The sequence below is a fragment of the Nelusetta ayraudi genome, unplaced genomic scaffold (assembly GCF_046127955.1).
Source record: "Nelusetta ayraudi isolate G7.1 ecotype Tasmania unplaced genomic scaffold, CSIRO-AGI_Nayr_v1 ptg000007l, whole genome shotgun sequence".
NCBI lineage: Eukaryota > Metazoa > Chordata > Actinopteri > Tetraodontiformes > Monacanthidae > Nelusetta > Nelusetta ayraudi.
In genome coordinates, this window is record NW_027466057.1 from 5,497,399 (window position 1) to 5,518,056 (window position 20,658).

A 20,658-nucleotide genomic window follows, 5' to 3' on the forward strand; every position below is an offset into this window, starting at 1 on the left:
TTCCATGATATCAAACCAGTTTATTTTGAGGATGCCCAAGTTGACCACTGTTACGCACCTTTTGAGGTGACAGTAGAAAAATAGATTCAGTGAAACTAAATGCAACTTAATATCAATCTACAAACAGGTTTTTCTATGATACCATTCAAGAACAATGTACCTGTTAGAGTTCATCACAAGCAATCACACATTTCAGATGGTTCGGTTTAAAAAAACAAAACAAAAACAAAGGTGCTAAATAACACTATGTACACAAAAACAAGCTACATGAGATTTCAGAGAGTTATTTGATGCAGGCTGGTAAGCTGGTAGAAAAGAGCTTGCATAGACATCAAAGTCACTTCTCCAATAAAAGCCCGGCCGCAGGCAGGGGAAGGCACTGACTTTTCTACAGCGAAGAGCAAAACAAGGGCTTTTATTCAGTGGAACATTGTCCCGGAAAATAAAACAACTACCCAACATGAACGTGGGGAGGAATCTGGAGTTTTGCATTTTTTCCCCATGAAGCAACCTTGGTGGAAAAATTATTTTTCTGCTTGGCAACTCCGTTGCTGCTGTGCCGAGAGCTAATGTCTTTAGATACTCTACGTAATCCTGTTTGTTTGAAAACTAAAGAGAAATAAGGGGGACAAAACATCTCTACAAAACATGGTAATTCACACCACCTACGACACTGAGCAAACTGCCTCAATGCATAACATTGAAAAAGGAAATATAGTCCGAGACCTACTGTCAGTGAGTTATGCCACACTTTTTTAGTGAGATTTCATCAGAAAAAAAAAAAAAAACAAGTACACAGTGCCGTCCACTACAAAAAACAAAAACTGTCAACAACCACTAAAAAAAAAAAAATTGTGATAGAAACTGTTAAAAATTCATCATGTGGAACTCAATTGATTATATACATTTCCCATTGGGAAGGATGAGCAACTTCTCTTCAATATCCTTTTTTGTTCAAAGTTCATACGTTCCCTTTGCCTTCAGCTTACAGACAGGTGGCGCCTTCAGTGCAATGATCCTCAAATTGTGAGGTTTTATCCCAGCTGCTGGATGTCACATGCTTTTTGGGAGCATACCCACCCAACACCGCTGTTGTTGCTTAGTACCAAAAGTGAACAGGTGGGGGTCCAAACAAAACAAAAACTAGACTGTGTTCATGTTCAAGATTCAGTTTAGGGTTGGTTAAAATCTGCCTACGCCAGTTAGACAAAAAAAAGATAGCACATGGGTTTGTAGCAAACATAACAGTCGAATAAACAATTAAGAATGGTTGTGATAGAATGACATCATAATTAATTGCATTAACATAGCTACAACTTAATCTTCTGAGCACTAATTAAGGCTTTTGATTTGATTACTTGATGCTATTGGGTTAAACAGAACAGGAGGGGGGCTCTAGAGCGCAGCCACTCTGATATGTACAACAGTGGAACAGACCTGACTAAAAAATGGCAGATGTACAGTACTGAGATTGTCTAAAACCTGCCTGTAGAACCCCCCCCCCCTTGCACACACACACACACACACACACACACACACACACACACACACACACACACACACACACACACACACACACACACACACACACACACACACACACACACACACACACACACCGTTCCCAGTGGAAAACCAACAAACCGCTCGCTGCTCGTTTCTAACACCGGTATGCTACGGGCTGCAGTCTATTCCGCTGTATCTTAGTGATGGGCCAACACTGCACCCCCGCCGCCCTCCCTCTCTCTCTGAGCAGGACGGGCTTCTGCCTCCGGGCCAGACAAAGGCTGCGATAGTTAAAACCTGACACAATCATCAGGCTGGGTTACAGGAGAATGATGATGACCTACATCCTGTCAGATCCGGTTCCTGCTGCGTATCCCTTTTCTATTCAGCGTTGCGGAACCAGGAGAGGTGGGAGGAGGGGGAGCAGCGAGGGCGAGGGGACTAGCGAGGTGGGTTGCTATAGACATGCTACGGGAAGAAATGGAAATGTGAAGCACGGGGAGGAAATGAATTCAAGCCCGACGAGTTTACATAGGATTTCATCACAGCACGCTCCGTCCAGTCTCGGACTGGTTGCCATTGTTCCGCTGTGTAAACCGAATTGAGACGCCCGACAATGATTCTGCCCCTGTTCCACTCTGAAAATAATTAGGACATGACATGGACTACATGGCGGCTGCAGTCTTTGCTAGATCAGATCTGATCAGATCAACTGGGCTACATCTAGTTTTGTGACCTCTTTATGCAGCATTCACACAGCACAGAGCCAAACACTTTATTTCTTTTTTTTTTTTATCAACTTGAGACCAATTCATCCTGGGAGAGCCTGAGACATCCAAAAAACAATCAAAATGAGAGAGATCGATAACGACCCGCCCCCCAAAATTCCCCTCCGGCTCCTATGCTTTCCATACTCTGACTGTGTGATGGATAGCACTGTGTGATAGAGGTAGGACAAAAAGGACAGATCCTATAAATAGCAAACACAGACCACCTCTTCCCCCGCCGCCGCCGACTCCTCTCAGGTGCTACTGAACACAGGCGCCCACATTTAGTGCTTTTGGCCTCCCCCCACAGCCGATGGATGGACAGCCGCTCGTCACACGTTCCCTTTTCTTCGACTCGACACCTGGTCCTCCGTTGGAGCTAAAGTGCAGATTTTTTATAAGGGTAGTCAGGCTTGCTGGGTGACCTGCGGTCTCGGGCCATCTCTTCGCTGACGCTGTTCCTGTGCGGCTGCTGGAGAGGCCCGAGCACCGACGACTCTCCAGCTATTACCATCTCCTCCGGGGCGTCTCTGGGCCCCGTGTGCCTCTCCTCGTAGCCGTCCATGTTTCCGCTGGGCGACCGTAAATGACCCAGTCCGTGAGTCAGGTCCGTCTCGTTTGACCGGCCCCGCTGCATGTGTCCCATCCGAGGCTGCGCTCCCGACGGGCTGGCCAGAGCACCATCGTGTCTCTGCGAGGTCATGCTGAGGACATCGAGGCGTAGTGCGTCTGGGGCAGTCCTGCCCTGCAGGTGGCCCTGGGCCTGAGAGTCAGAAATGTATGGGGGAGGGTACGGCCCAGAGGGATTACAGCTGTGGCTGTAGAGGTCGGGTCCTGCGAAGGAAGGCAGAGGGTGAGCCGAGGTGGGCGTCGCCGGCCGGCAGGAGAAGTCATACAGGTCGGGGAACTCGGCCTGGGCTTCCAGCTTGGGTTCGGGAGCGTGTCTCTTGCAGGAGTGGCCGTGTCCGGGGCCGTGGCCAAGCCGCATCGAGGGACACGGGACGAGGGGGACGTGGTGGCCTGAGGGGCCCATCGGGCTGTGGGGGCCCTCGCTCTCCATCTCCGCCAAGTGCTGTTCCCGCAAGGACATGACGGAGACGCCCAGTGCAATGTCAGGCATGAACTCCCTCATGACGGGCTCCATGTTCATCTGGATCAGGGAAAACAAAGCAGAACAAAAAAAAATGAAACCACAAAAAGTTAAACGACAAACACATGGTGATTGATCCAAGCAATGAGTCATGACCGCTGCGTTCCAAATTAAAACAGTAGCACTTAAAGGTCCAGTGTGTAACATTTGGCTTGTTTGCTGCCATCTTGCTCCACTATTTTCTAAGGAATCCAGGTATTTAAGGAAGCCCGCCTAACAGTGGCACTAAATACGCAATGCGCTGTCAGGCAGGCTTCCTTAAAAATTATACACATTGGACCTTTAAAGCTCAGAAAGTAAGAAAGACACTCACCACTTGGCGATCTGCAAGCAGAGCTCGGCCCATGGCCTGAGGGTTGGTGCAGTCGGGGGGCTGCGGCCTGGGTGCAGAGGAGTAGTCGGAACTGCCAGGCTTGGTGGCGGCGTGCCGTTGGATCAGGCTGCGGTTGCAGGGGTAGGAGAAGGACCGGGTCGGGGTTGGCATGGGCACACGCGGCCGCCAGGCCCCCTTGAGCTGCGCGTGGCTAGGAGTGGCGGGAGGATAGTACGGCGGAGGGGGCGGAGGTAAGGGAGGGTGGAAGCCCGCAACTCCCTCCAGCTCCGTGAACATGCTGTCCATGGCCGGGCTGCTGTTCACCCGACACCGACCCACCTGGCGCAGGGCCAGAATCGGACTCTCGTCTCCGAACCGTTCGTCAGGGAAGAACTTATATGGGTTCTGGAAAAATAAATTAAAAATAAAGACAAGGCAACCCCTAGCTTAAGTTTGAAAGAGGATTAGGGCCAGAAGAAGGAAAAAAAATTAGGGGAAGGAGTTTTTTTTTTAAGTTTCCATTTTGAGTGAATACAGTCAAAGTAAACAGGAAACTGGCGAAAACCGAAGTAATCCACTAGGCTTGTACGCGGAACAAGCTACAAATATTCTTAAGAAGATTCAGGAAATTAGAAATAATTATAGTTACAGAGCAATTTGTAATGTTTCTTATGTTTGACAAGTAAGTCTCAAAGACCTAATAAGCATTCTAAATTCCATAACTTTTTTTGTTTGTAGATGCAAACATTTAGCATATCTGAAGAGCTATGTGCCATAGTTTAGTTCAGGTCCGTTACATCACATGCTCCACCACGCTTCTAAACCCACCCTTGGTTTCCACTAACCTGCAGTAGTTCGGTGGCTCCGTCTGCCAGACCAAACTCCCTCAGCACACGCAGCTGCAGCTCATAACTGACCGTGGCTCCTTCGCCGCAGTTCAGGGCGTACGCCCTCTGGACCTGCTCCGTGTGCCGCAGCTCCTGCAACCTGCGGATCATGTCCTTCACCACCATCAGCTGGGGCACTGGAAGGTGCAGGCGACAGGAAACTCATGTGAGTCATCAACTTTCCTCTTTTTCATAAGAACTGGCATTGATTTAAATAGACTCAACATCTATCAAAATGCTTCAGGCAAAAAAAAGAAAAGAAAAAGCAGTGTGTCAGATGTAGGAAGATCGTGAGCAACTAGAAATAACTTAATTGTATTTTAAATTTTTTGAACTGAACATCGATGTCCCGAATATTGTATTTTTTTTATTTCTATTGCTTACAAATAAATTAACTTTTAACTCCTTTTAGAGTTAATATTGTAATCGCATTAAACTGCAGTATTCTGTCATGTTTATCATACCAGGAAAATCTAGTGTGTACCATGTGTTACTACGTGCAAAGGTGGCAAGTGTTTGACATCGTCATCGGACGTCCCTTGATGACCGTCTCACCTGGGATCTCATTGGCCACGACTGACGGGGCTGCTGCCGAGGTGCTCGCCATTTGCTGGTGGCTGATCATGTGACAGCACTGAGGCACGGCGTTGTTGACCATGTAAAGTGTGTCCGGTACGTTGGACATGCGCACGAGTCGAAGACGCACCAGGTCCGTCTGCTCCACCATCATCTCGTCAAACACAGACTGTGGGCAGATTGATGGCGAGAGAGAGAGAGAGAGAGAGGGGGAGAGGGAGTGAGAAAGAGAGAGAGAGAGGGTGAGGAAGTTTGACCGGAAACTTCCATAACACTTGAAAGCACCGTGCGGGTTTGGAAATTAGTTCCAATTGACTGACACTTCATCTAATAAGGGCCCCCCTTTGGTCTTGGAATATAGTCATTAATATTCATGGGCCTGGCTAGACCCATACATTATTAGGATAAATGTGCAAATGCGCATAAATTGAATTTCAGTCAAGATGATGAAGCCGCCTATTAAAATGGTATGCAGAGCAATAACGTGGCATGTCTAAGCTATAAACAGTTCCACGAGTTATCCCAGAGTGGATTCCTTTTTGTGGGACCAGCACTCTCTTTGATGATTGCTACTTCAAACACAAAGTGATTCAGGGGGCCTTGGCGCTCCCTTTTTTGACGCCCCATTAAACGGAACTGAAAGAGTACCGTACCTTTGCCTCCTCCACGTACGGGGAGAAAAGGCGAGGGCGCACGTAGATGCCTGCGTTCTTCTGCCTCAGCCAGGCGTTGGCCTTGCCGCCCTCGGCCGTGGGCAGCATGTCCGAGGGGGGGGTGCTCAGCAAGCCCCGCTTGAGCTGCAAAACGGGAGGAAGAATGCCACAATGCTTACTCTGTGCCGACTGCGCCTGCACGGGGGGGGGGAGTCACGTGCGTCAAGCCGCGGAGAGTATTGACAGAAAGGTACCGACCGCGTCAGCCAGCACGTCACTGTTGGCGGGTAGGATGTGCTCGGTTCGGACGAAAGGCAGCAGGGGCGACAGGATCTCTTTCAGCTCCTCCACATCCAAGTCCCTCTTCTTCACGCCGCGCTTGTTGACGCTGTGGGCTGTGCCGCTCAGCAGGTTGGGCTCTGGGTAAATAAGCACAACATGAGCTGTTAGCATTTTTCTAATATCAGTCACATAACACCCCCCCCCCCCCCCAAAAAAAACCCTTTTTAGCTGTGATTATGCTTATAATGTGATTAAGTCAAACCCTGCTTATTTTTCACATCGAGTCAATGTAATTTCCCAAATTACGGCTAAACAAGCTGTTGCCTCCAGGTTTTGCAAGCCTTTATTATCAACGTTACTAATGACCTGGGCCATAAAACCTAGCGAAGACAAACGCTTACTATGTCAGAGCCAAACGACATAACCACAATTGCGACGAGGCCACTTCCTGTTGACTTGGGAAAAGTCGGCCTCATTTTCATATTGCTTTTAAGTGTATTTTGGAGGATCTGTAGGGGGTAATTTCCTCAGAGCCATTAGGGGGGGCTGCACACAGGGTAATTATAGACTGTATTATCTTACCCCTGTCTGCCATCCTCTTAATAAGCTGCTGCTCGCCCCACTTAACAACATACTTGAGAATGTCCTGCTCACTCGCCTGTAAATGAGACCACAAAAGAGAGAGAGAGAAGGGGGGGGGGGGGGGAGGGACAGGACATAAAGAAAAAAGGCGAAATACTTTAATTAGCATGAGGTTGGAAATGTTCAAGAACGGCACTGGGAAACCATTAAACAAGGATGAGGTAACAATGCTTTAGGTTTGTGCGCTCGCCCGGCAAAAACTCAGGACTTGTCGGTTTGTTTATGCACTTTAATTACAACACTTTAACAGCTTGGTGTGAAACCAGCCTCATTTGTTTGCATGCATCCAGTGTGTGGTTAAATATTTAAGCCTACATTCCCATCACATGTATATCTCTCATGACCAGGTGAATGTCTTTTTTTTTTTTTTTTTTTTTACCTGCAGGTAGTCAGACTGAATCGCACTGAGGAGGTGCTCCTTGCCCAGCTCGTACAGAACGTCCGAGGTGACCACCTGGCTGAACTCCTCGCACAGGAAGTGCATCGCCTGCCTGTGCACCCACTTGGAGCCGTACGGCTGAGAGCTCCACTTCAGGATGGGAACGAGCGAGTCCAGCGACAGGCTCTCCACGATGATGTCCTCGCAACCTTGGAGGAAAAAAAAAAAAAAAAAGAGCGCAGCATCGGCATCCAAGTTTGTCACTTTTTATTCAACGACAAAACAAGAAATTAGTACGGCGAAGAAATAAAGTTGAGACAGATGTGAATGAACCGTCATTAGACTAAAAGGTGGCAAGTGTGCAGCCACCGGCGGACCGTCAGTAGTTTTGACTTGTATCCACTGACCCGGGGAGTCGCCCCCACATCCTCCTTGCTGCTTTCCCTAAATCAGAGCACATACCAGAACAGCAGGCAGCGGTTTAACTCTGTAACACAGCAGCCCACAGAAATGCCTTTGATACCTCGGTGTGTTTCAGTCTCAAGCTGACTCCTCTTAACTGCGATGAGTAAACACAGCAGCCCGAGGAAATGTGCCGCCAATGTGTGAGCACACACGCTTTTGTAAATATACGCTTGTTTGCAAACATCAAAAATGCATTAAAAAGCCGCAGAACGCTCTGGGAAGCCGCGTTCCTGCAGCTCGAGCCATTAAAACAGGCCAATGTTTTTCTTTTTCTCCAAAGAACATTCAGCTGATGCACAACTTGACGCTTTTCTTTTTCCGTTTGAGCGTAATTAAGATGCCTGGTATTAACCTCAGATTAGGAAGGTCAGGCCAGTCGACGCGAAACGCCCCAAAACATTTGGAGTCAGCGGTTCTTATTTCTATCGCCCCCCCGATCGACGGTGTTTATCGTGGCGATAAAGCCAGACTGCCCGACGTCCACGTCGGGCTCCTCTCGGCTGAAACGCAAGCGTGCCGCCTTCCTCATTCCAAGCTTTCCTGTCAATCAGCGCACGGCCGGGCCGTGTCACCCCTCTGGGAAGCTCTTTATCTTGAACAGGCGGAGGCCCGCCGCCACTTTAAACATCCACTCTGGGAAACCGGACACCGCACTTGAGTGACAGCTCGAGTGTGACTTTTACTTCTGAAACGACGCCTTTGTCCCCCTCCTCCTCTCCCCCATTTTAAAATGCATTTCCCTTTTTGGTGTCGCATTAATTCTTCCCGGCAGCCGAAGCAGGAACCAGCGTTGTTTCTGCATCGTCGGGAAAACAAAAAGCTGAAACGAGAACCCATGCATTTTCCATTTCAAACGACACACTGCAATAAAAGGGACAACCTGATTCCCCTTCATCTACAACCCCCCCCACCCCCCTTTCCCCCCTGCACTAAAAGTAGACATGCAAGCACACTGGCACAAGGGCAGACGACTCCCAACTTGGGAACAGGAGCAGCACAGAGCAGCATCAAAGCTTTGCGTTAGTCTGTCAGCATTTACAGCGACAGCAAGCACTTTTTATTGTGACCTGGAGATTAGAGTGAGCATTATATCCAATACTGACCCCCCCACCCCCACCCCCCGCCCCCCGACTCCATGGGTGGCACATCATTTTTTTACTAGAGCTTAGCCGACTGACAAGGATATCGACAGCAAGGACAGCAGCCGCCAGATTCATGCGGCACTAACTTCGCTTGACGTGCGTGCATTCCGTCTCACTGCTCTTATTTGGAGCCACGGTCTTCGCTGGAGGAAATGGTTTTCCGAAGCCACTTTAAACACAGAGGGCGCTCGCTGGCATATAAACAAGAGGGTGGACGTAAACCTCGTCTGGCACCAGGGGTTTAGTCAACACACACTCCAAAATGTAAGAGAGGCCAGTGGAGGAGATGTCTAACCAGCAAATAAAAAAAAGGAGATACACAGGGGCACAACTCCCATTTCCAGGGTGGAGAAGTTAATGCAGATTTTAATTCTGCAGGTTATTTCATTAAGATTAAATCATATTGATGTAACCTTGCATTGCAGCTGGCTATTGCAGATATCCAGATTATCCATCTTGGCCCCAATTAATCAAACATTTGCTTTCAATCAGTCTAAAAATTGCAACTTCCTTTTAGATGTGACAAAAAAGAACTAGAAAACTGCAAAGCTAAATCATGCGAAAGAGATTAGTGTGGATGCGGCAGTGCAGCGACAATATGTTACTTTCCTCTTGACTGGCTTAAATAAGAGTCTCCTGAAACAACTGGTGCTGCAGGAAGCCTCGTGGTGGCTAAATAAATTCTCAGATTGGCACGCTGAAATGTGAAAGCCACAGTTTGCCCAAATCACGTTCAAGGCGTTGTCTCCTCTCTCCAAACGTGCTCATGGCTGAGTGGACGCGCAAGATAAATCAAAGGAACAAGGAATAAACGTCCAAAACTGACGTGCTAGGTTAAAGCCATTTGCATCCTGAAGATTTGCAAAAGCCAAGAGTCGGCATGCAATTACTCCTGCAAAAAAAAAATATTCCGACTCCATTCACACAGAGGGTAACAGTCAAGAGTCATACAGGGGGGAGATAGTATGACAGACGAGAGCCGCCTTATCTGCGCATGAAGCCCCAGGCATAAGCCTCTATCTGGCCGCCTCCCGGGGAGATCACACGCCCGGAGGACGGTATGACACTTTGCGAGAGTTTGTCAAGTGAGCGGGTGGGGAGAGGGCCGCACAAGTGCAACAGGAAGTTTGGAAAAGTAAACAGAGGAAACTTCGAATAGAGTGACATGGGGTCAAGCGCAGCCGTCTCACCACATTCCACATTGAGGTTTCATGGGAACTGATTAGGGTGGTGCTGCGCAGCGGGAGAGGGAGTAGAGGGGATATAAATACCCTGGAAGTAGAGGCTTGTGGAGGGAAAGGGAAGGGAGTGGGGAGGTGGTGATGCCGTGTGGAGATGACACTATTTGCCTGGTTGTCAGCTTAAGCTGGTGGAGTGACCCTGATAATGACACGGGTGCTTGAGGCTGCAGGCGAGTGTCTGGCCCGAGTGTGCGCGCGAGCGGTCACACTTCACAACACTGTGAATCCAAACCAGCCGCAGACACGGCACCGGACTCTTGTGGACACACTCAGCCAAATTCACGCCGCCAAACACGTGCTAACATAAAGGACTGTAGTTTCAAGGAGAAAATGAAAAAAAAAGGTCAGTTCATGAAGAAAATAAATCCAATCCAGAAGAGAAATTTCAGGAAAAATTAGCCAGTGTTGTGAGGGCGGCACATACAGTCAGATAGAGCCAGTGAGTTAAATATATTTGAAGACTAACTGGAGTGACACACTTACAAACTGTTTTAGTGCGTCACTGCAGCAGCAGACGCTTCTTCAAATCTGAATTACGTCACTGTGGGTTATTTGGCTCTGCACTTCCTCCCCGTTTCCACTTCATCACATCCTGTCCAGTTCATCCTCTCTCTCCACATCCACTTTCAGTTTCATGGGTGCGCTGATGTTTCTCTTTTTCCACCGACATCAGGTGGAGCGTATTTAAAATGAGGAAGTTCTGACTCAGAACCATCTGTTAGCTGCACAATTCCAAATCATACCGCGCTCATTTTCAGATCTTTACATCCTGGATTCGCCAGGAGCAGCCGTGCGTTGATTAATTATGCATGTTTTTAAATGGCTGAATCTCTGCGCGGCATGAATAAGCAGCGCTGTCGAACCGCCCTCGCAAACACCACCAATTGATGCCTTCAGTGATAAACTGCAATGTCAATAGTGATGAGAATGAACAAAAACCCATTAAATTCATAGGGTGTGTCCAAACTTTTGACTGCTAGTGTAGGGGCTGATGGCAGTTTTTAAAGCTGTAACGTTCCATTTATTTGCAAGCCGAACAGAGCCCAGATGTAAAACGTGCAACTGTGACTCTCACCTTGAGCCAGCATGCTGAACTCCAAGAAGAGGGCGATGTGGTACAGCTCCATGGCCTCCTCAGTGCGCGTGCTAGCTCCGCGTCCCCCCGACACGAGGGCCTGCACCTCGCCCAGGCTGCTGGCTGACGGACTCCCGCGCAACACCAGCCCCAGCTCCACCGCGTCCGTGTACATGCAGTGCAGGATGACCTGCACGTACTTGCGCGGGATGATGGACTCGTCCAGGACGATGCGGGTGGGAGTCTGCAATGTGCGCTCCGTCATCTCCTCGCCTGTGCGGATGCGCCGCTGTAGGAGGTTCCGGAAGAAGGGCGAGCGGGCCGAGAGCACGGCCTTGTGGGCCCTCAGGTCCTCGTCCGGGGTAGCCGCCGGGCACTCCCCGGAGCCAGAGCCAGCGCCAGCCGGGGTGGGGGGCGCGGCTGCCCGCTCGCCACAGCCCTCGATCATCTCAGCGTCGGAGGAGAAGCTGAGCAGCGCGTCGTAGTAGCACATGTAGTCGAACAGGCCCCTCATGTCGGCCTCCAGGGAGTTGGGCGTGCCAAACTCCTCGCTGAGCTGCACCAGCACGTCCATGTTCTGCAGCCGGGTGTCCTCAGCGCCGCGCCCGCCCAGCTCGCCGCTGTACAGGTAGTGGAGCAGTGCCGAGAACATGGGCACGTCGATGCCTGCCGTCTCGATGTCCATGAGCACCTCGGCGCCGTAGCCGGGGGAGGAGGAGAGCAGGGTCTTGAAGAAGGGGCAGCGGGCGGCGAGGACGGCCCGGTGGGCCGGGAAGCAGGTGCCCTGGAAGATGAGGTCCACGTCGGTGCAGTACTTGTGCTGGTAGAGGGCGGCCAGGTCCCTCTGCAGGCTGGGCGCCTCGGCGCGCGCCAGGCTGGCCTGGAAGCTCAGCTCCTTGAGGGCCGCCGTGCCCTCGTACTCCTCCACCAGGGCGTTTGTGTCGCGGACGTCCCACCCGGACAGCAGCTCCCGCATCTGGCGTGCGTGGTCCGCCGAGCGGCTCGACTTCCGCCGCTTGATGAAGCGCCGCTTGAGCGTGGCGAGGCCGAGGCTCTTCTTCTTCCTGTCGGCGGGCCTGTCATGGCCGTGCTCCAGGCTGTAAAGCTTGGACTCCCAGCCATACCCCTGCTGAGAGTAGGACGAAGTTCCTGGAGGAAAGAGAAACAAAGAGACAAGACACATGTCAAGCCTAAGTAGATTGTGTCTTAACTTTATCCAAAGATATTTAATGATATTTAAACTACCCGTCAAAAGTTTGGACACATACTTCTGATTTAAATGGTTTTTCTGTCATTTTCATGACTATTTACATTGCAGATTGTAACTCAAGACATCAAAACTATGAATGAACACATATGGAATATGTATTAAACAAAAAAACTGAAATAACTCAAACAAGCTAAATGACCTAGAATAGCCACCTTTCATTTAAAATATATATAACACATTTAGATATTCAACATTTTTTCTTTTGCCACATTAATCCATACATTTTGGACATATATTTGATGTCTTCAGTATGTATCTACAGTGTAGAAAGTAGTAAAGATAAAGAAGAAACAGGTGTGTCCAAACTTCTGACTGGTAGTGTCATTCATGAACCTGACACCAGTTTAATTTTCAAATCATCTCCATCACACCACCTCAATAAATACATAAAAGATTCACAACATGGATGGGTAAGCTTGACTGCTGATGCAGCTGTAATACATTTCCGTTTAATCAAACAATGGACAATCAAAGACAGAATAAAACAAAGTCCGTGGGAAATTAGCCCCGTGTTGCACCTATGTCGTTCTGGATGCTTCGGACCCGTCGGTAACGTTAAATAGAATTTATCGGTGGCTTGAAAGACACGGACACATCATACATCAGAGGAACGTCTGCCAAGGAGATCCTCTGTGCCTGCCCATCTGCCTCTGCATTCATCAGAATGACCCAAATAGTGATCATTCTATCACTGTGAATCATCTATTGGCGGGGCCAACTCCACCATGCAGCGACAGAGCTCAGAGTGAAGACTCAATAGCAAAGATGATGATAATAATAATAATAATAATAATAATGATAAATTATGAGAAAAACTCATACTCAAAACCAATGAATAAAAGTTACACATGCCTACTGATGAATGTTATTTAATAAAACAAAGATGCTGACTATTGATCAGTCTTGGGATCAAGTTTGGCCAATCAGCAAGCTCTACTGACACAAGCCAATGGATTGTTTACTGCCTTGTAATACTGACGTCAAATACATTCTGTAATTATTAATAACATCATTACTGTCATTCTGTTATTAATAGTGTAGTTACAAAATACTGTGGTTTCGTGCTGCCATTTCCATAGCCTCCGGCAACTACAGTGGAAATGTAAGTCGCACAATGTTTGACTCAGGCGCACAGCAATGTTCACAGTTCACGTTTGTGTTGCAAAGTCCGAGATACACAAAAGTATACAAACATACACAAATAAATACTGATATGGCAACACTCGTTGACAGAGAGAGAATGAAATGTTGAAGGCAGAGAGGCATACACTAAAGCCAGTCACAGGAATAAATAAATAAATAAAAATGGATACAACAGATTAGGTTATTTCCTGTCTCACAGCCAGCAGCCTTATCATCACCATCACACCGCGAGCACATGGCAACAACGAGCTAAAAAGAGTAACGCTGCAACGCTGTTGTTTCCAACTCACTGACAGCCGGTGCTGAAAAATGATTTTGGCTGCTTTTGTGAACCTACACACATGACAATCAGTATATGTAATGAGTATATATGCCTCTTGCATCATTATGGACGCACATTATGGATGGGCATATTAGACTCTGCCATGTCATCTGTAGCATGAACACACAGTTCCATTAGGATGGACTTCATCTTTTGCGTCATTGCGAAGCGAGTGACTGAATTTGCAGACTGCCGAGCGCCGATGGAATACATACCTATGAAAGTCTGCTGTGCCTGTGCATTTCCCCCAATGCGTGGGGAGCATGAGTGCGGATAGCTGGAGCCATTGGCACCCATCCTCTCTTCACTTGCTGTCTGGGGGTCCCCCCTTTCGCTGAGTCATTCTGCTCAGGCAATATCCTCGTCTCGGCCTTCAGTCTTTGGTCGGCTGTCGATCCTCTGAGGTGTCCACAGAGCCCAGAGGCCCGGTCTGCCTGGCCTGTAGGTACAAACGTGACAGAAGTCAGGGGGAAAAAAAAGAAAAAGAAAGAAAGAAAAAAAAAAGTCAATCAGTGACTCCTCCCCCTTTCGAGCTGAACAGAATTTCACAGGAACTGATAACATGATAAGCTGGAACTCTATCCAGGGCCACTGATGTACAGGGAGCTGAGCAGAAGGCTCACTAGATTCATTACTATTCATTACTATCTTGGCTATTGCACGGAATCTCTGTTGATCATCAATGATTGATTATCAATCATTATCGAAAGACATTTTATTGAGCCTCTGTTGTCTGTAATCTTCCGCGGTGACCAGGAGTTGATAAAGCCTTCCTGTACTGTTAACTGTGGTGTTCAGAGGAAAATACAACCTGCCAGTACTTATCTAGCCCTTCAGCGATTTTAATGTCTAAATTCTAAGAAAAGGGTGTTTTGGTCTTGTGCATGGATAGTGGAGTTTTAACACATTTATTTAAAAAACCAAAAAAAAAACACCACATGCAGCAACAGCAACAACAACAACAACAACATAAAACACTTCCTCAACGAAAAGTGATTGACTGCAGAGATCATTTCGATATCATACTACTTTGTTCAGATATACTGGGTGAGCACTGTGTTCCAGTGGTGGCGACTTGAAGCTCTCCAGATGGGCAATGTAGCAGCAATGGAACAGACTTGATGTTCAGCATTAGGGAGAGCAAACGAGAAGTGGACAAAGTGTCTGCTTTCAGACGCTGATGGTCAATGGTATTGATCTGATAAATGCTCTTCCCAGTGTGCTAAGATTAAAACTACATCATAGTACTTTGATGAGCATATTAAATGCAACCTTTTCCGTGTGGCATTCATAATTCTCTAATGATTTGCCTCTGGAAAGAGTGGAAATAATGAAATAAATCTAAATGAATTGAATTTATCTGCATACAAACTGCTTTGCCAATAATGGACCAAATTGGCTTTGCTTTCCTTTTGAATCTTTTACATTTTGAGTATTTTTAATTGTCACTGCTTCATTGGCTATTAAACAAATCACAAATTATTTCAATATTGGTCTATTTTAATAATTTGGCTTGGGACAGGATTTTTTTTTATGGTTCAATCTTCTTTCATTTTAAACTTCAATTTAGTACATTTAATTCTGAGCCAGTCTTGTTAAAGCCATTAGTGACACAATTTCTGTCAAAATGTCTGCTCTGCAAAAAATAATAATTTATTTGTGCTTGGGTTAGACCTCTGACAGATTCGTCTGTACGTTGCCAGCGCTCGATGTCTGCATAATCTGTTTCACCACAATGTTGTTGGCTTTTTTCCAAGCCTTCCTCTACCAATACATCATTGTGTCTGTCAGCCTGTGAAGAGCAGCACCCCACAGCTTCAAAGGGGTTCAGTGGAAAACCTCTGCCATTTTACTCCAAATGCGCGCACGCGCGCACATACACACACACTTACAAAAAGAACCCAGTCACAGTGGAATGCTCTAATCACAATGTTTGTTGATCTTTTTTTTTTTTCTCTCTCATCGGACTGCTTTAAATAAGCGCCATCTTCACAGGGAATTCATCTGGACAAAATTAGAAACTGAATTTGAATATGCAGAGGGAGGAAGCCCTTGAGACACACAGTGTCTTGCTTGCAAAGACGGTGCGCGGGGCGGAAAGGAGAGAGGCGCTTGCTGGTTGGTGGGGATCCGTCAGTGGAACACAGAGGAGGCAGAGTAAAACAAAGCAGCCACGTACATCAAATGAACAGCCCTCCGACTCGCGGCGTTAACTCATTCAAATAAGAGAGAACCCAAATTTAACTTCAGCCGCAGTGCAGAATTGTGAAATCACAATTTGGGATGGCAGAAATCTCTCTCAGAAGACCTGACTCACGTCGTTCAGGAAGAAGCACGCGTGTGATATAATCTCTGATGCGGAACATGGAGACAGTCAGATTAGGGCTGAAACAGTGTGCTGTGCTGCCGCTGCCGTGCCGGAGCCGGGAGCAGACGAGGGCAGTGCCACAGACGGGGGAGGGAGATGCTGGTGGAGGAGCTGGACTATATGTCTCTAATGAGAGGTGACAGGAGACACTTCCTGCCCCCACCCATGTCTTTCTCCTTTTACCTCTGCACACACACACATGCACGCACTCACGCACGCGAGCGCGCGCACACACTCACACGCTTAACATTTCAATTCGCCTCACTTGCTTCGAGTGATCGTTTTATTTTTCTGTGAATCATTCACTTTCACATGTGTTAAAGACGGAAAGCCAGCCTCCCAGAAGCATTACGTCACAATACTGCCTGGCACAAAAACAGGACCAATGTATTATTCAAATGACAGTCAGGGCGCTTTATAAATCATTGATGTGGATTTCCTCATCGTGGCTGGAGGGGGAACAGCTGCAGGTATTTTAATCGTGTTCCTCCGTCAGGTCCTTTAAAACAACACTATGTAGTTTAGCGACCTGAAAACGTTTCGAAAGCATTTATGATACGATTCGATTGGCTAGTAGTAGGATAATGGCACCCCTGCTATTGACACAGCATGTCCAGCTGGTCTGCTACTGAAAAATAGAACTTTGCTTGTTGGGCTGCATCCTCTTGCAAGAACTACTATCTGTCCAGCTTGGATAGAGAGTCGTTGTAAAACAAAGGCTGCTAATATATATTTGAAATTCGTGTCTTCACCCACCAGACGATAGTGAGGTTAGTAACTAGTGACTTTAAGCACATACTGGCAAGTGTACCGTTCAACATTCAGCATGCAACGGTATGCTTCAGTCACATCATGTTGCCCTCGGTCAGGACAGCTGGAAGCACTATGTTCGTCGCAGGGGTCCCATTGTCCCCACCAGTAGTCAATGAAATGTGTTTCTGATGAAAGAGGAACCGTCATCACAGAGGCATGATGTGTGACGAACCCAGCAAGGCCAAGTCATGCCTTAGATGTCATTGTAGGGTAGATAAATGAGAATGGAAGGAAATACCTGAGCACGACTTGGTCTGATTGCTGTCGTCTCACTCCAAGTATGAATGAAAAGATGAAATCCCCAGTGTTTGATAGTAATCTTTGTTGTCAGGCTTGAAGACAGGGGCCCTAATCTTCTGAAGAGGAATCACTGTGTTTCTATTGCAGGCCTAAATGAAAGAGCAAAAAAACTCTAGAAACAGCTAAATTACATCTCCCACACACTCCTGTCTGAATTACATGATAGCTGCAGAGAGCTCTGCAAGTGTCTACCCTTCAAAAACACAGCTATCCAATTAAATGACTTCGGCACAACCTTTTTTTCTAAGACTGGGTATATTATAGGTCTCCTCAGAATGACAGCAAGAGGGGAAAAAAAAGAAAATGGTGCAAATACAATAAATTTAATAGTATTTTTGTTACGAGAGTAGTCAATAATGAGTTTGCAGAAATGACAAAAACAGAGGGACTTCTCTTGGTCAATAGTAGCTACACAAAGTGGATGGCCATAATGCAACTTTAATAAGAAGCTTCATGCAGAAATTATACGGAATACCAACTCTATGCGAAAGGAAAACAAAACCAAACGCATCATATTTTCCTTTCAATAACATAGAACATAGATGGGGATTTGTGCGACAAACAGTCTGCAGATTTCTTTTCTTGCTTGAATCAATCACATCAGTGAGTTTTACAGTTAATCAATCCGTTAGACTGATTACAGACTGTGTCAGGAGGACTACAGGACACTACAGGAATCAAAACACGCTGGAAACAGCAAGGCACTGAAACGACCGAGACAGGGGAAACAAAAGTCTCCACAATGATGATGACTCATAGTGGGCAGCCTCTGGATTAGCCTGTGTCAACTAACAATATGCACTGTCGTGCTGCATACTTGGCATTTCACATTGTCAGCTGATTATTTTTTTTTTTAGGGGGGAGGCTGTGGCACACTCGCATACACACAAAGTGTTGTACCAAGTAATAGTAATCAGCAGAAATGATCGAGTCAGATTCTGAGATAATGAAAACATAACAAAAAGAGTTATAGCCAAAGCACCCTAATGGCGTAGTTTAAAAGAAAAAACCCAAAACAAACAAAAGAGAACATTTAGCCGACCACATTGATTGCTGTCCTCTCCAGAGATTGGAGAGTGTGAGGCACAGCAAACAATAAGAGCTTGTTGTGAAGCAAGCTGTCAATGCTCCTTGGTAAATTCTTCAAAATGCCAGAGTAAACAGCATTCAGGCCAAAGTCCAGCAGACTCTGTGGCAAGTACTCGCAAGCTTGCAGCCTTCCACGCAAAGCCGTGGATTCTGGGCATTTAGCACCAATAATTACATATCATTATGGGACCATGGAGCACTGACACAAATACTTAACCTGGTCAATGACAAACCTCAGTGCAGAAACGCACTTTTGGGACGCAGCTTTTTCCAAAAGGGAAATCATGAGAAAGACACAGACACTTCGAAAGGCGTAAAGGACACAGAGTCTGACTAGAATTTCAGCGAGATTAACACAAGATTATCACCGTGTGCATATGGCTCCTCAACACTTAGGTGGTGACACACAGCGAAAAATACGCACACACACACTGATGAAGGATCTCCACGTTGTGAAACATTTAGGATGGTTCATAATTTGACAGTGAAGAAGACACGTTTCCTTATTATGATCTTTAAATCAACACTAGGTTAATACGTAGCAGCAGCTGACAAGACTCAAGTAATTAAAAGATCGCAGTAGCTGCCAGGCCACATTGTTGCCATAGCACGACCTATCAACAACAATCTGACAGTGGCAATAAACAGCAACATGTAGTTTGATAGGCAAAGCTAAAATGCAATTTGACCCCTGAACTTTGATAGCGATCTAATGTGGCGAAAGAAGGACTGGAGGCTCCAATCTACATCCCGCAAATAATGATATCAATCGTTTGCAGCGGCTTTGTTAGCCTTAACGCGAAGCTATTGTTGCTCTTCGGGCTTCTGTTTGCTATCGCTCCTCAGCGGAAGACTCGGTTGAAAAAAAAAAAAGAAAGGAAGGAAGGAACGGGGGGAAAGTGTATGCAAGAGTTAAACCCTCCCAGTGAGGTCTTTGTTTAATGTAACAAAAAACGCGAAGTACTGATAATTCCCAACAGCCCGGCGAGAAGAGCCATATTCACCACATCCCTGTAATTAGTAGCATATCCTCAGAGGCTAGGTAGGGTTAGCCATCTGAGCTGTGTCGCTTCGACTTTGCCCCTCAGAAACAGCCGTTCACTTCCAAAGAGATGCCGTCGCAACTATTGAAAATAGGGTGGCAACACACACTTACCATAAAAGTGCAACGCTTCGTGGCCTTCGTTTGTCTACTTATCTCCCCCAAGAAGCGGCACTCCAACCCAAGTTGCCTCTGGCAGAGAGGAAAAAAAATGCAGCTCAACACCTTCTTTTTCCAACTCTGCTCATTACGCACAGCTCGACGTTAACCTCCACGTTTGCTTTCTGCTGCACAATAATGCCCACTTGCAGACTTTCTGTCGATGTTCCGACCTTTACCACGACGAAAAAACTAACGGCTAGGCAGAAACCATAATTATTCTCGGTTTGATTCGGTATTTCCCCATAATGGCACTACGCCTTTTAGGGTGGCTGTTATGGCCTATCCCAACGTAACTAGTTTCAAGCTAGCTAAGATACGAATAGGTTTCCGGTACATACTTTCAAAACAAAACACTGAGATGTACAAATTCGAGTGTCCATTTACAACATAGAGTTATAAAAATTCGTTTCATTATTGTACGAATGAAATAAAATTGAATATATTCAAATAGTTACATCTAAGAACGCCAAAAAACAACAATACGTTTATTGTAGTGCAATTTAAATTTTCACTGCTCTTATTTTGAAAGTAAAATGTTCTTATTTTTTGTACTTCGACGAGTTTTTTGTTGCACACGCCTCGCAAGGATCCGCGTATGGAATCAAGCAGCTATTCCATAAAATGTTTGTTGACGACCCCTAGTGGTCTCATTGAGACAGTAGTGATAATTCACAGCTGGAGATAAACAGGAAAGATAATTATTTTATCACAATTTACAACCACTACTAAGGTCAACTGATACGATATACACATATTTAAATCATTCTAATGTAGGAAATGTACAGATAAAACCCATCTTCTTTTGGTAAGATAATTAACCAGCAGATCCCATGACACTGTTTTGATGGTCAGTCATATATTTGGTTGAAACATCGGATAAAACATAAACGGGAGCCTACGTAGATATTTTGCAGAAGAAAGACGACTAGTATGATTTGAGAATAAAATACCTCAAACCAAGGTAATGAAACAATCTTTTCTCCCAGATGAAGTTCTTGTTGCATCCTGTTGAGGGAGACACAACATATCTAATGCACAAGCTCTGCAGATACGAGCTCTAGTTATGTGAAT

At 46.5% G+C, this 20,658-nt stretch overlaps 1 protein-coding gene across 3 annotated transcripts; it reads right to left on the minus strand.

The window, feature by feature from the left end:
• Window positions 1-19,885, minus strand: btbd7 (BTB (POZ) domain containing 7). 3 transcript variants are annotated; one of them, XM_076018108.1, is made up of 13 exons: window positions 19,540-19,885; window positions 17,233-17,383; window positions 14,029-14,252; window positions 11,079-12,227; window positions 7,156-7,364; window positions 6,717-6,792; window positions 6,111-6,271; window positions 5,853-5,996; window positions 5,179-5,368; window positions 4,582-4,760; window positions 3,737-4,141; window positions 1,600-3,423; window positions 1-1,504 (listed from the first exon to the last, which is right to left on the minus strand). In XM_076018108.1, the coding sequence occupies exons 3-12, from the start codon at window positions 14,108-14,110 to the stop codon at window positions 2,653-2,655; spliced, it is 3,366 nt and encodes a 1,121-aa protein (XP_075874223.1). In that variant the 5' UTR covers window positions 14,111-14,252; window positions 17,233-17,383; window positions 19,540-19,885; the 3' UTR covers window positions 1-1,504; window positions 1,600-2,652. The 3 variants fall into 3 exon arrangements, with proteins under 3 accessions (XP_075874223.1, XP_075874222.1, XP_075874224.1); XM_076018107.1 differs by lacking the exon at window positions 17,233-17,383; XM_076018109.1 differs by lacking the exon at window positions 17,233-17,383 and having other exon boundaries at window positions 1,596-3,423.
• Window positions 19,886-20,658: the final 773 nt, after the last annotated feature.